At 45.7% G+C, this 15,347-nt stretch overlaps 1 protein-coding gene across 1 annotated transcript in view; it reads right to left on the bottom strand.

The window, feature by feature from the left end:
- LOC147722465 (collagen alpha-1(XXI) chain-like) overlaps positions 1-15,347 on the bottom strand; it is a 675,708-nt gene that overhangs the window by 356,200 nt on the left and 304,161 nt on the right. Inside the window, exon 4 of the mRNA XM_086967313.1 lies at positions 13,119-13,284. Coding sequence (XP_086823439.1) covers positions 13,119-13,284 — 166 coding nt within the window. The remainder of the gene's footprint in view (positions 1-13,118; positions 13,285-15,347) is intronic.

The raw sequence follows: 15,347 nt of genomic DNA, 5'->3' as shown, positions 1-15,347 counted from the left end.
AGATGAAGCATTCAGCTTAATGTAAGTAGCGAATAACATGTGAACCTGGACAGAGGTATCCAACGGCCTAATATAGATATACCCGCTAAATACGAGGAGGATGTCCCCCTTACTTATATTTGAAACATATTTTGTGTAATTACGAAAGAGACAATTTGACCTCTATCAGGCTACAGGTTATCACAAAGACTACCTTTAATACACAAGATTAGTGCAAATCCGACAATAACTAAATAGAGACGCTATGTGTAATTCAAAAAACAACTGATAACAATACACTTAGAGTCAAAGGGTATGTGTTTTCCAACACCAATAGGTAGAACAGAAATCTATAATACTTTGACATTACTTATAGATGATCGTATTAAAATACCCTTTCAGGAGGACATCCCCTGAACACAGCGTACTTTGAAAAACCTGCAACATCCTGATCGTGAGACAGTGTGTTGCCACCTATTCTAATAACAATCGGTAAGGAATTCCCTGCAACATTTGGGCATAATAGCTAAGTATGAATGAGAACATGTACCAATCTTATTTTTTATCATACACTTTTTCAGAACCCGTTTTTATAATTTGATGATATCGGTGGCTCCAGCATACACTATTCCGTGTTGGTATCCAAATTGCCAAAGGTACTAAAATTAAGTATACGTATCTTAACCTAATACAAAAAACCTCCTCAAGGTAGTTGTATATTTCTGACTCTGTGGCACTGTGTTTCATTTTGAGCTCTGAAAACCATAATATTACCTAACCGTAAGGTCCTGTGCATTTACTCTGCGTTAGGGACATTGTTGCTTTAAGGAACTGTAAAGAATACACCACCAACACTAAACAGAAGCGATCAATACAACACATGATCAACTGTAACAGTGATTTTACTGTCTACATGCTGGAGTGGCAGTACCAAACTTCCCCTCAAGCTAAGAATTCTGCAACAAGGGCGGGCCATTACGAATCGTGATCACAATTATCCTCAGGCACGCCATTACACAGAATGGCACATACGAGGTGGGGACTGAGAAAAACACCTAAGAATCCTCGAATCCAGGTATATCCTGGATTTAGATTGCAAAGTGACGAAAGGGCTCAATAGTGGTGAGGAGCTTGCAACACATATTGGCCAATGAAAACTGATACACTCTCATTAGGTTAGATCTCAATTTATAACCTCCCCAACAGAATCATGTTGGGATATTAATTAAAATGAACATATACTTTGTAATTTATTTTTCACATTTTAATTGGGAAAGGGAATTAGGCCTATGTTGGATGCAATTAGTTTCCGATTTAGGACCTTACTGAGCAATCGTCACAATTGTGGAGTCTCATTTTGAAACCCTGCTAGGTTCCGAAAACATTAATTACGTCCTTATATACCCTTCTTTCACATGCTAAACACGTAATTTATATTATTTACGCACACTCTCACAGTCCCGTCACACCCCACTTACCCTGCACTCAAGAAGGATACATCTTGTACCCCAGGATAGACATAATGGCAAATGACAGAAAGTGCTGTTGCCCTATAGGTTGAATTGATGACATTTTGGCAATATAAAGGACAAGATAGTGATTGAGTCAAACTATGGGAAAGATCATGCCCCAAATATGAAAAGTATATGTAAAGAGCACGAGTTCCGTATAGCAGTGAGACTTGCAGGCCTCCGTAATCAGGAGGTGATATGGTAGCTAGAATGACACAAGTAATATAACTGAGTGTCATCAATATTTGCCGTGGAGCTACAAACAAGGATTTGAAATTATGTTTCTTAATAATGTACTACCATGCTATAGCGATATATACGGCAGCACTCTCCTTACAAAACCTGGGGTCTGTCACAGTTTTCATATTTCCTAAATCAAAGCCTTTAAATTGAAAGATGTTTTTTATTCCCTTAAGGCAATTTCTAAATTGTTATTTACAATTACAAATAAATGAATTTGGGTTTATAATAATTTACGGCAAAACCGTCATGGAATGCTAGATACAAGTATTTTGTTTATGTTGACAAACCCTGAAAATGCATTTCTATGGGAGATTGGGGTACAGGAAGTATCTTGATGAAGGCAAACGCCGAAACGTGTTGTCCTTGATAGCTAGTGCACAATAAAGTTTTGTGCCGTTTCCTGATGTACTGTCCTTGTTTTCATGGAAATATTCGTGGCATAAGAGAAAAGGACTGTGAACAAAGTGGCCGCAGCTGCTACAGACAGTATCAGTGTCGCAGGCAAGGGGCCTGCCCTTGCAGCAATATATATATTCATACAACTTCTCCCCTTCGGAAAGACAAGCCGCCCTCGCAATACTGGCAATTTGAACATTTTAATACACAGCTACAGGCAGTCCTTTTTTTTTTTTAAGTATTTTTATTAAGAATTTCTTGTGCGTTACAAAAGATCAAAAAAGATACATATACAATTCATTATTCATAACAATCAATGTCAATCTATGGCCAAAATTTAAAAAGAGATATACAGTTGCAGGTACAGCACAATTAGAATATTAATCACAGGATAAAACAATGTTAATAATAAAGACGAGGCTCTACTAGTGATAACATTTTGACCATGGGAGGCTATATCAAAGATTAAAAAAGATTTTAAAAAGCCACAATCTTTGCTTCCTCCATTCTGTAAGTGGGGCCCAGATGCGGCTTCCAAGCTCTCGCATTTTTTTCCCTTCTGTTCATAAAGGCATGCCTCTATATTATGTATACCCAGTAATCTGTTAAGCCACATTTGGAATGAAGGGGCGGAGGTGTCTTTCCAGCCTGAAGAGATTAGGATCCGCAATACCGCTACCGAGATAAAAACTAGGGCTTCCTCATCTTTCTCGAGCCTTAACTTCTCATCTATGTCCAGTAACATCAGAGTTGGGGATAGATCTATCTTATGACCTAGCAGCCCCTGCATACATTTTTCTATCTTATCCCTTATTGGGGCTAATGCGCTACAATGGGAGAACATATGTAATAGATCAGCTTGCCCCTCATTACATCTGGGACAACAGTCGTCCTCCCTGACCCCCCAAGAAAATAATTTTGCTGGCGTATAGTATAAATTAAATAATGTTTTATAGTGCTGGGCTCTCAAGTTTGAAGACCGAAAGATTTTTTATTCAAATTTAGGGCCATATGCAGATATACATCAGGGTTAGACAGTTTGTTTGCCAAAGCAGATTCAATCTTCTCCATATCATCTTGGATTCTCATCAGGAGAAGAATATAAACTACATTTATTTTATTACATCCTTTGGCTAATGAGTCTAACAAGGGGAAGTTTGCGGAATGTACCAATTTGGGCCTTACTGCTTTCAAAATACATTCAATTTGGGCATATAAAAGCCAATGAGAAGATGGAACAGAAAATTTACATTGCAAGGCATCAAATCTTGCTATTTCCCCGCCTTCCATGATATCATCTATAGTCTTGATACCTAGCCCTCTCCAGACCTGAAGATTGACTTCTACACACAGATGAGAGAAAAGACTAGAGTTGCAAAAGGGTAGAGATACATTGACCTTGGGAACATTAAAGAACTTCAATACAGACTTCCATATACTCCATGCCCCTTCCAGGATCTTTATAATACCTACGATCAACTTCACATAATAATAAGCCTGATGCCTTCTTCCCCAGTAAAAGCTCGAAGATCGATGGAGGGCTCCGAGTTTCAGTCCATAGAGAGTCCATTTTAGGCTGCAACAGAATTACCATTTGTGTAAGAAAACATGTCCAATGATATAATCTTAGGTTTGATAAGGCCAACCCCCCCCCCCTTTCCATAGAAAGTGACATATTATTAGTGGAGCGCCTGATCTTGCCGTACTGCCAGATAAATATTATGAATACAGTTTCCAATTTTTTCATAAGTCCTTCTTCGATGTACAAGGGTAGGTATGGCCCGGAATAGATATAATACTTTGGGAAACATTGTCATCTTCACCGCGTTTACTCTCCCGATCAATGAAAGATGTAGCACATCTATCCATTTCAGCTCTGTTTCTATTGATTTAATTAGAGGGAGATAGTTTTCATCTAATTTTTTTCGATTGAGGCATTTATTCTGACCCCTAAATATACAGCAGCATCCACATATCTGGGGTCAGATTTCACGATATGTTTTGTGCAGATTACCTGAGTTTTGGCTTCGTTCAAGAGATAGCCTGAACGGCTACCAAAAGCCTTAGCCAATTCAGCAAGAGTTGGCATCGCCTGCTGAGGATCGGTAGTGATGACAGCCAGATCATCAGCATATGCCAAGATTTTATTTGCATGACCATTTAATATTACCGGGCTGATCCTTGGGCACCCTAACATTTTTTGTATAAACGGATCAATATAAAGTGAAAAGAGGATCGGTGAGCAGGGACACCCCTGCCGCGCACCTCTCTGGATAGCAATCTTATCTGATCTTTCACCCATGACGACCACCCTGGCCTCGGGTTCCCTATACATAGCTTTTAGGGCGCCGATATTTTATCCCCAAAGCCTCTACCTGCCAGAATGGACCAAAGAAATGTCCATACCACCTACAGGCAGTCCTGACGTGTTTTGTTTGTCTCTGAACTTTATCAAAGGTAAGCCTTGGCAGCACAAACTAATTATAAACCACGAGTAACAATTGCAATATAAATGATTTTGGCCCCCTGGTGGACACCCTTATGGATGTATTACTGATGCATGCTGGAATTCGTGGATTAGTAGTTTAGTCACAATAAAAACCCTCAAGTGGGTTGTGCCAATGTCTTTTGCTGTGTCCAAGAAATAATTCTAGTTCCCATTCATTGTTGTTCCGCATGCAGTCCTATTATTGAGGCTGCTGGGAACCATGCTGTATGTAGTATAGGGCAGCGTCCGTTTCCCAGGGTCGTTTTCATAAAGCAAACAAAATTGGTCCGATGTTGGGTAATGATGGCGCACTTACGGGGGGTATATAGCTTTGCAGCAGGACCAAGCCACTGCATATTCATACAACTTCTCCCCCTTCGGAAAGACACAAGCCGCACTCACAACACTGGCAATTTGAATATTTTAATACACAGCTACAGGCAGTCCTGACGTGTTTCGTTCATCTCCGAACTTTATTAAAGGTAAGTCTTGACAGCACAAACTAATTACAAACTACAAGGAGCGATTGCAATTTAAATTAATTTAGCCCCCTGGTGGACACCCTTATGGAAGTATTACTGATGCATGCTAGAATTCGTGGTTTAGTAGTTTAGTCACAATAAAAACCATCCAGTGGGTTGTGCCAATATCTTTTGCTGTGTCCAGGAAATAAATCCAGTTCCCATTCAGTGTTGCTCCGCATACAGTCCTATTATCGAGGCTGCTGAGATAGATATATATATATAGCTATAGCTAGAGAGATAGATAGATAGATAGATAGATAGATAGATAGATAGATAGATAGATAGATAGATAGATAGATAGATAGATAGATGGATAGATGGATAGATGGATAGATAGATAGATGGGGATTTAGGGCTTGAAACTTGATCAGGTGCCCTGTATGCGGCATGCATGTCAACCAGTTTGCATTAGACTCTACCCATGGTAATTCAAAAAATCTGAAAAATAGATATGGAAGGGCTTATTTGCAAGTTCATGCGCCGCTGGTGTGTCATCCTGCGTGACTTTTCATGGCCTTGTAAATATGGGCCCCTTTTGCGCATTACTCTGTGTGAAAGGGGTGTTCCATGGGTGTTGCTGTGGGTGTTCCCATGCAACATCCATGGAACTTGACTCATTACCAGATATACAACATTTTGTAAAGCGGGGAATGCATCAGAATCCTATGCTATGCAGATGCTATGGCACAAGATGGCCGCAAGGAAGGAGTAAGAGGGCGAGCTCCGGGTCAAGGGATCACTATCGGTGTAAATCCCAACCGGAGCGACCCCATTGCAACTCCCCCCCCCCCCCGGTGCATTGAAGACGGCTGCCTCCGGATGCCTCCAGCACCCAGAAATACCATTGGAAGGGGCAGCTTGATCCGTCGAGAAGGATCGTATAGAAGGACACCAGAGTCCTTCATAATCTCCTGGTTCCTGCTCAGAGCGCCTCCCCGCATGCCTACCCCACACACAGTGAGTGTCCCCACCCCCCCCACTTACCTGAGGGTCAATGCAGCAACGGAAAGCCATCCAGAGACGGTTTCACCGGGACACCCGGGAGCGGTGCCGAGCCGCGAGCGCAAGTGCCCGTAGGCAGCGGCAACGAAGGGACGCCTTCTCATCTCATCACCCAAGCAAAACCAGAAGGCGGACCTCGCGCCGGTCCTGACGATCTTCACCGACAAGGCTGCCTGGCCCCAAGATGGCCGACCGCCCACAACTGCAAGTCTTACTAAAGCTACAGGTGAGCCCAAAGTGGGAAAAAAAGGCCCCCGCTACTCGAGACCGTTGCCACAGCTAGTGGACCCTAGCGTCATCCCACAGGGGCGCCTCCCCCCGCCCTCCACGCTAGTACCTGACACTCGCTCTCATTCAGGGCTGCCTGACCATATTATGGCCGCCACCCGGGACATCACTGTAGCAGAGAAAACGGACCTGACCCGCCCGCTCTAAGCCCACTCTTGACTTGTCTCGACCTTATTATTTGAGCAGGGCTCTTGGACCGGCTCTGCCCATTTCAGACTCCTAGACCGCTTGCTTTGCCAGCTCCAAGACTTTAACTCTGGTGAGCTAAAATCACTCAGGTCACCTAACTGGGCAGGGAAACCGGTCTGACAAATGCACTAACTTCAGTGTATCAACTTCTCACAGCCTAGGGACTGCAGAGGCCCTAGCTGACAGCGCCTCCCACCAGTACCCGCAGTAGACCACTCACCTACAACATTCACCTGGCCTCTCTCTCCAAGGGACACCTGTCCCCCTCCTAACTCAACACCACGCCCATCTTCCGATGCCACATCTCGCCCTGGGACACGCTGACCACCGTTCTTGCCAGAGCTGACTGCATCTGACTCCAAAGGTCCCCAGGACCCCGGCGGTAACCCCCTACATCACTGCACAGCCCTCCCCTACCCCCCTTGTGAACACCGACCCACCCATCGCAACCTTCCCCGATCCACTATTCCCCTAGCACTTACCCGCTACCTCTACACCGATTCTACCTCCACAACGATTCTATCAACCCTCTAACCCCCAGCCTACTCTTCCGCCTTACCTTCCCTGGAGGTCTCGCCTCCTGCCGCAGCCCAGCTATGATGCCCCCGAACGCTCAATTGGGCACGCATCTCTGCCCCTCCTCTAACCACCTATCTCCCCAAGGGCAGAACACCTTCGCTATAACATTCCCAATCAGCCTCTCCTTCAAAGCAAAAAAAAGCTTCAAACAGAATATAATTAGGCTACACCCCGAAACGCTGGTTGTTGACACCTACCACTGCACAACTAGAGGTCAGAGGAAAATGGACTTCATTTTCCACACCAACAGGCCTGACGCTTGGGCAACGATCTTTTACTCATCCCTCCCCGTCTCCAAAACCACCTTCACCGAACATAATCGCAAACTAACTATCGCCCCTCTGACCCAACAGTCTCTGACCGGAGACATCTCCATCACCATCTATGAGAATGGCACCATTCTAATTCAGGCAAAAGACGAGAACCTAGAGTTCTTAGACTCTTTCTTCCCCACACTTAAGATGGCTATTATCCATTACCCCCACAAAACCACCCCCTCCCCACCTAATAGCTCCTTACAAACTCCTACTCCTCAGAGCTCGTCCCCGCCACCTTAATGCCCCCTCACTACTTTACTTAGTCACTCTGCCATTCAGAAGAAACCATCAGCCCTAGTTCCCCTATTACACAACTCCCATCCTCCACCCTCCGCTCCCAACCTCCTACTATTCAGCCACCCTCTCATCCCCAAAGGACCTCCAACTCCTCTCTCCCCAGCTCCGGAAGCACCCCTAGCTACCTATTCTCCGCCATTAGAGATCCACCCCAATATACCCACCCTTTCTTGCTCTTCCACTCTGCTAATCCTATGTCCTCTCCCGCCCCAGCTCCCCTTTCCCTCCACCCCGTCATCCTCCCATCACTCCCAAACTCCCAGTATTCAGCCCCCCACTCATCCCCAAAGGACCCCCACACCCCCTTTCCCCAGCTCCCGATGCACCACTAGCTCTCAACCTCCCCCCTGAGAGATCCCCCCCATAGAGATCCTCCCCTCCTCTCCCCCTCACCCGAGCTGTCACATCGCCTCGACCTTATTGATGCACAAATCGCAACACTGATCCTTGGCCTGAAGGAAACCCTATCTGCCCTAGGGAATCTCCAGTTGCCCTTCCCTCCCTCCCCACCACTCCACATCCCTCCTCCTCCCTCCCCACCACTCCACATCCCTCCTCCTCCCCCTAGGAATGACTATCCCACTACCAACCGGGCTCATGCTCACCCAGGCTCCCTGCCTCCTCACACTAAAGGCCATACGGAACCGCGAACAGTCAATCCCAGAAGAACTATAACCTCCCTCTCCCCCCAGGAAGTGAGCGCACTCGTCGCCTCGTACGAACTCCCTCCGAACCAGTCAGCCCAGGCCCCACTCACGAACTCAACTCTCACCTCTTCCATACAAGTCATCACCGGAGTGGGTAGAGACCTCCCCCCCGTAGAGCCACTAGACCTCCACTGTCTCTTTCCTCCATACCCAGAGCCAAGCCTGACAAGTTAAAAACGAAAGAAGACCCCCCCATGAACTGTATGCTTATCAACAGCTGGTCCGCAGTCAAACATGCTACGGAAATAGCAGAAGCCATCCTCTCTCATGACCTGGATGTAGCCTTCATCACGGAAACGTGGCTAAATACCCTATCCCTACCCATTCTGGACATGCTGGTGCCACCCGGTTTCTCAATTATCCGCAAAGAGAGGCCCTTACACAAAGGTGGGGGCATAGCAGTTATCCACAAAAATGACCTCTCCATCTCCGAAGCTCCCTCCTGCCTGTACAGATCCTTTGAATGCCTCTCGGTCAACATCAAATCTCACTGTCAGAGCTCACGTCAATGCCATCTCCTATACCATCCGCCAGGCAATTCCAACGAATTTAGAGCTCAGCTGTCGGATATCATCACCCAATCAGCACTTAACAGCGACAACAGTTTAATTCTAGGCGACCTCAACCTAGGATGGAACGAATCCAATAATCCACTGATTCAATCTCTCAACACCCTTCTACAAGACAATGATTTGATCCAACACTGCTCAGAGGAAACGCATTACAGAGGAGTGACCCTGGATGCCATCATTGCGAACAAAATGCAATCTCGATTGATCACATCATCCCGGTGGACTGGTCAGACCACCACATCATTCTCTTTCATATCATTCACCCGGCCTTATCCCTCCCACCCACCCAAGCCCCCCCCTAAATGGGTTAGGAACACTTCCAGAATCCCACAAGACAAACTAGAAGAAGGTGTCAGCACACTCCTCCCGAACACGACGGAGTCCCTCTCAACCTCGGATCTCACCTCGCTCTACCATTCCAACCTGGAGCTCGCCCTGGATCAGCTGGCACCTCTGAAACAAAAAAAACCCAGAAACATCCCCTCTCGGTCCTGGTTCTCTACTGACATCAATGAGGAAAGAAGACACCTTAGATCCTTGGAAAAACCTGGAGGACCAACCCCACCGCCCTCCATAGGAATCAACTCAAGACAGCACGCAAAAACTATTATACCCACATCAAGAGCAAAAAGTCACCCTTCTTCTGCTCCGCCCTGGACAATGCCAAAAACCGCCCCAAAGAACTTTTCAACATCATTAGGAACCAAACTTCCATCCCTAAGGCAGCCAACCTAGTAGCATCCAAGACCCAGTGAGAAAACTTTGCAAGCTTTTTCAACGAAAAAATCGCCAAAATTGATCGCTCATTCAGCACGAGCCCTGCACCCAACCACAACCCCCCAGTAACCTCGTCTCTCCACTGGTCATCCTTCCAGCCGATCAAGGAAGAAATGATAAGCAATCTCATCGCCGCCGCTAAACCCTCATCTCACTCCCTCGATCAATTTCCCTCGAGACTGACAAAGAATTTGAAGCTCACTCTAGCCTCTATCTGGGCCAAGATCATCAACAGCTCCTTGAACGAGGGCTTCATCCCGACTGCCTTAAACTAGGTCAAGTCACACCACTTCTGAAAAAGCCTGGCCTTGATCTCATGGACTTGAACAACTTTAGACAGGTCTCAAACCTTCCGTTCCTAGCCAAAATTCTTGAAAGATGCGGGCTTTTACAATTAACCCAACATCTTGAGAATTCGAATCTATTGGACCCGCACCAGTCAGGGTTCAGGAAGGGCTGCAGTACTGAAAGCGCAATCCTAAATATCCTAGATGATCTGCACATGTCACTCGACTCCAACCAATGTAGCCTTCTCATCTTCCTTGACCTCTCGGCTGCGTTCGACACAGTGGATCATACCCTCCTACTTAACGCCCTCCGAGAGAGAGCGGGCATCAAAAAGACAGTCTTAAAATGGTTCTCCTCTTTTCTTAACAACCACACTCAAAAAATAAAGATCAACAGCTTCGAATCTGACCCCCTCCCCATCAGCAGAGGAGTCCCTCAAGGGTCAGTACTCTCTCCACAACTCTTCAACATCTACATGGACCCCCTCACCTCACTTCTAAGGAACTCCAACATCCCCTTCCACCTTTATGCGGATGACACACAATTCTATTTGTAAACCACTTCGATCGCAGACATTCACAGACTAAATGCGACACTCATGGCGGTCCAACAGTGGCTCGCAGCCAACCACCTCAAACTGAATGAAGAAAAAACGGAAGTTCTCCTAATTTCGAACAAAGATGAAAACCCACAAATAGTGGAATGGCTCAAAGCCTTAAATGCCCTCAACGTCTCTCTAACGCCAACAGACTCCGCAAATCCCTAGGAATCACTCTCGACCCCAAACTGGACATGTATAAACACATCTCTAAAACCCCCAAAAGCGCGTTCCTGAACCTGAAACTTCTATACAAAATCAAACCCTTCCTCCCCCCTAAAGACCTGAAACAGGCCACGCAGGCACTTGTGCTCTCCAGAATTGACTATGGCATCGCAGTGCTGACTGGAACTGCCAAGTCACACCTAGGACCTCTCACCTCCACCCTCAACGCAGCAGCAAGAATGGTCACAGGAACAAAGAAATTTGATCACATCTCTCCAGCACTCAAAGAACTGAAATGGCTCCCAATTGACCAACGAGCCAACTTCCGCACAGCTTGCCTCACACGTAAAGCCCTGGATACAGGCAAACGGAATACCTGGCCTCCAAACTCAAAAGGGCGGGTCAGTCCGTGAACCTCAGAAGCTCCAACACAATTCTATTCATCCCTCTGAAATCACAGAAACGCAAAACCAGAAATAAATCCTTTGCAGTGAATGCCCCCAGAATCTGGAACTCCATTCCCCCCCACATCAGAATGACCTCCTCCTTCCCGCAATTCAAATCGCTACTCAAAGCCCTCTTCCTTGAACACTCTGGTGCCTAAGGAGAACCCCACGCCTGACGGTCGAAGTCCGCTTTCTCTCTGAACCCAGAGTCGGCTGACTCGCTCCTGATCTCCGTCCCACACTGTGCTCAAATTACTGTCATGCAGACTCTATTTCCTGCTTGTTGTTCTTGATTCCTGTTTTTTTTTGCTGCATATCTATATTTGCTGTGAAGCACTCTGATACCCTCGGGTCCAGCTAGCGCTATACAAAACTTCAATAAATAAATAAATAAAATATCAATCAATCAGAGTACTTGTAAAGCTCGCTACTTACCCGTGAGGGTCCCAAGGCACTGAGGGGAGGGGAGGTGCTGCTACTGCTTGAAGAGCCAGGTCTGGAGGAGTCTTCTGAAGGCGAGTAGGTCTTGGGTCTGCCATATGTGGGTAGGGAGGGTGTTCCAGGTCTTGGCTGCGAGGTAGGATAAGGATCTGCCACTGGAGGTCGTTCGTTGGATGCGGGGGACAGCGGCGAGGGCGAGGCTGGCAGAGCGGAGCTGGCGGGTGGGGGTGTGGGAGCTGAGTCTGCTGTTCAGGTAGGCTGGTCCGGCATTGTGGAGTGCTTTGTGTGCGTGGGTGAGGAGCTTGTAGATGATCCTCTTGTCAACGAAGAGCCAGTGTAGGTCTCTCAGGTGGGGGTTGACGTGGCTGCGGCGGGGGACTTTGACGATCAGTCGGGCGGAGGCGTTTTGGATGCGTTGTAGTCGTCATAGGTGTTTGGCTGGGATTCCTTCATAGAGTGCGTTGCCGTAGTCCAGTCTGCTCCTGACGAGGGCCTGTGTCACCGTTCTTCTTCTTTTGGTCGGGATCCACTTGTAGATCCTGCGGAACATACGGAGGGTGTTGTAGCAGGAGGAGGAGACGGCGTTGACCTGCTTCGACATGGAGAAGGAGGAGTCGAGGATGAATCCCGGATTGCGTGCATGGTCGGTGGGTGATGGTGCTGTTCCCAGTGTGGTCGGCCTCAAGGAGTAGTCCCAGGCTGAGGGGGTGGGTCTGAGGATGAGGACCTCCGTCTTGTCCGAGTTCAGCTTCAGACGGCTGCTCATCATCCAATCGGATACGCCCTTCATTCCCTCGTGGAGGTTGGTTTTGGCGGTGTGTGGGTCCTTGGTGAGGGAGAGGATGAGCTGGGTGTCGTCCGCGTAGGAGATGATGTTGAGGTCGTGATGGCGCAACGAGGAGAAATACTTTTATTTCTCCTAGTTTTTCCTCTTTCTGTGTGTGCTGCATTCTGCACCTTGCATAGAAAGAGGAAATGCAATTAATGATTGTTTTTGTGCAGGGTGTCTCCACCTGCACAAAAACAATCATCCCCGCAGCGTAGGCATCCTTGCAATATGATGCAAGGGTGTCTGCGCTGGCACATGGCAGCCAATTGTGAGCCTGAGCAGGGGAAAGCACAGGGATTCATCATATTGTTGTTAACATGACGCACTCATGTGCTTTGAAAATGATGCAGCATGGAGCAAATAAATGGCTTGTGGCGCTGTGCTTCGTCATTTTATTGTACATGAGGCCCACAGTGTATACATTATGTCACATTCATACATGTGAAATAAACTTTCTTAGCCAATATGTTTCCAAATCTTACCTTGTATTTTCCGTCACGTCGACCTCAGGGGTGAGAAGATATGCATTTTCAGAAAGTAAGGATCCAGAGGTTTTTTTCCCTTTTTTGTGAATTTTCATCCCCACTAGAAGTTCAAATCCTTTCTCGTCTCGTGATGCAACAGGAATTCTGGTGGGACACACTGATTCTGTGGGAGACAAAAGAGGACCAGTGTATGCTGCTGATTGGGATTGTGTCAGGAGAGGGTCTGCATCAAATTCATAGACTTGTTGTAAATTCTTATTTTTCCTTTTTATCCCTAATGCAATTAGCAGACTTGTTCAAGCGCAAAAACAAATTTAAGAAGAACCTTACCTGTGTTTCACTGTCGCTTTAATGTTTTACTCCTCCAATTTGCTCCCATTTTCACTGATAGTTTGTAATTAATTACGCCAAATTCTGTACAATGTAGGGAATGTTTGTGATGATGTCCCCACAGTAGAGTAGCATGAGAACAATTGTTCTAAAATGCAAGAATTGAGTAATGTGCCTCCAGCAGGTTAGTACAACGCCTTCCCTAATTTTTATAAAACGGCAGCATTTTATTGCTGTGTGAATTGCTAATTCACATGGCAATGGAATGGGGAAGACAGCCTTAGCACAAAGGTATTTTAGGGGTTGTAACTGAAAACACTATGGGCTTGATTGTCTGACATTTTGCGCAGTGTTTGTGGCACAAAAACGACGCAAACCAACTTCTTTTGCGCTGGAAAGCTGTCTAAAAGTAACGTAAAACACTGCTTTGAGTTACTTAGTATCAAGGGGGATTTCATGGACAGTACATGGTTGTTTTCATGCAACCACTCATGCTTTTTGACGAAATCCCTATCTAGTAGCAATGGGAGACAGGGTTTTGCATCAAAAGGTAATACCACTTGAAAGCAGGCATTAAAAAGAGAAATGTGTCTTTTCCGATTTTGCATGTGTGCTGCACTGTAGAGCACACACACACAAAGTAGGAAACGTTTTAAAAGTTATCTATGCATAGTAATTTATAATGGAAGAAAACCCTTCCAGTACAGAATCTATGCTAGACTCATGCACACACCCTTACACTATGGTGCAAAGGTATGTGCATGGCACTCAGAAGCAAAATTCTAGGTTTACAGAGAGACAAGAGTGACATATCGCTGTAGATATGGCAATCTGTGCCTATCACACAACGGAGCACAACATTTTTTTGCTGCTGCGCTGTGTTGGGTGACACTTTTGTAAATCTGGCCGTATATACACAAGATATCCATCCTTCAAATGCAGAAACAAGGTAAGGCTGACGAAAGGAACTCTTTACAACAGGAAGCAATGGCATGAACCTCAATGAGGGGTAGTCGTGTGTTACATGTAAAATGCAGGGAACCCATTTTACCCTATAAGCCTGTCTTTTAACTACAGCTTTATTAATTTGAAAATATTGATTATGTTTACACTTATTGTATTATTTTTCCACTTTGAAGTATCAAATGCTATGTGATGTCACGTCTTTATGAGAACTTTTTGAAAGGCCATGTAAAGTAATTTTATGTGATATTGTCTCGATGGTGATGGTGTGATGTCACTTCTGCTACTCTTATGGTTTTGGTGAAATAGAAACAGTGGGCCTTAGTGGTGTATCACTTTTATGCCTAACAATGGATGAGCTCATCTGTGCTAAGATTGATTGTGAAACCAATGTAGGTATTATTGGATAGATTCCACTGAAGACCTCATTGCGCCTTCCGAACATTTCCCAATGTTCTTCTATTTCATAGTCTTTAATATCTTCTTGTCTGTAATAGGAACCAATGAGGTGCCTACACTCGATCTGTGAGTTTGTCAGATATTTACCACTTTCATTCCCCATGTCTCTATCATGGTTTGATTGGTGCACCTCTTGCTTTACCCCTGTATGGTACACATATTGCTCAATTTCAAAAAATAGTGTTCATCTCTCACAGGGCTGTGCTTAGTGCTACGTGTTTCAATCCTCTGCTTCCTTTTGTCACAGTTCTTCTTCTTGCAAGTGTTCCTTTCAGGTGTGCCCTCCATACAACCAGGAACATTGTTTACTCATTTCGAGGTAAGGGTCTAATTTGGAGTTGTGTGCAAAATAAAAGTCAACTTCTGTGTGGAAGAAGTGATAAATACTCCAATCAAGGGTTCTCCACCAACTAATTCCTGTTCTCTGCCTGTGCTGGTGTTCAAACTGCTGCCTAGCGCCAATGCAGGCACCCT

This window comes from Lissotriton vulgaris, chromosome 4_1, assembly GCF_964263255.1.
Source record: "Lissotriton vulgaris chromosome 4_1, aLisVul1.2, whole genome shotgun sequence".
Lineage (NCBI taxonomy): Eukaryota > Metazoa > Chordata > Amphibia > Caudata > Salamandridae > Lissotriton > Lissotriton vulgaris.
Note: the sequence above shows the minus strand (reverse complement) of the source record. Positions and strands in the feature narration are given on the sequence as shown.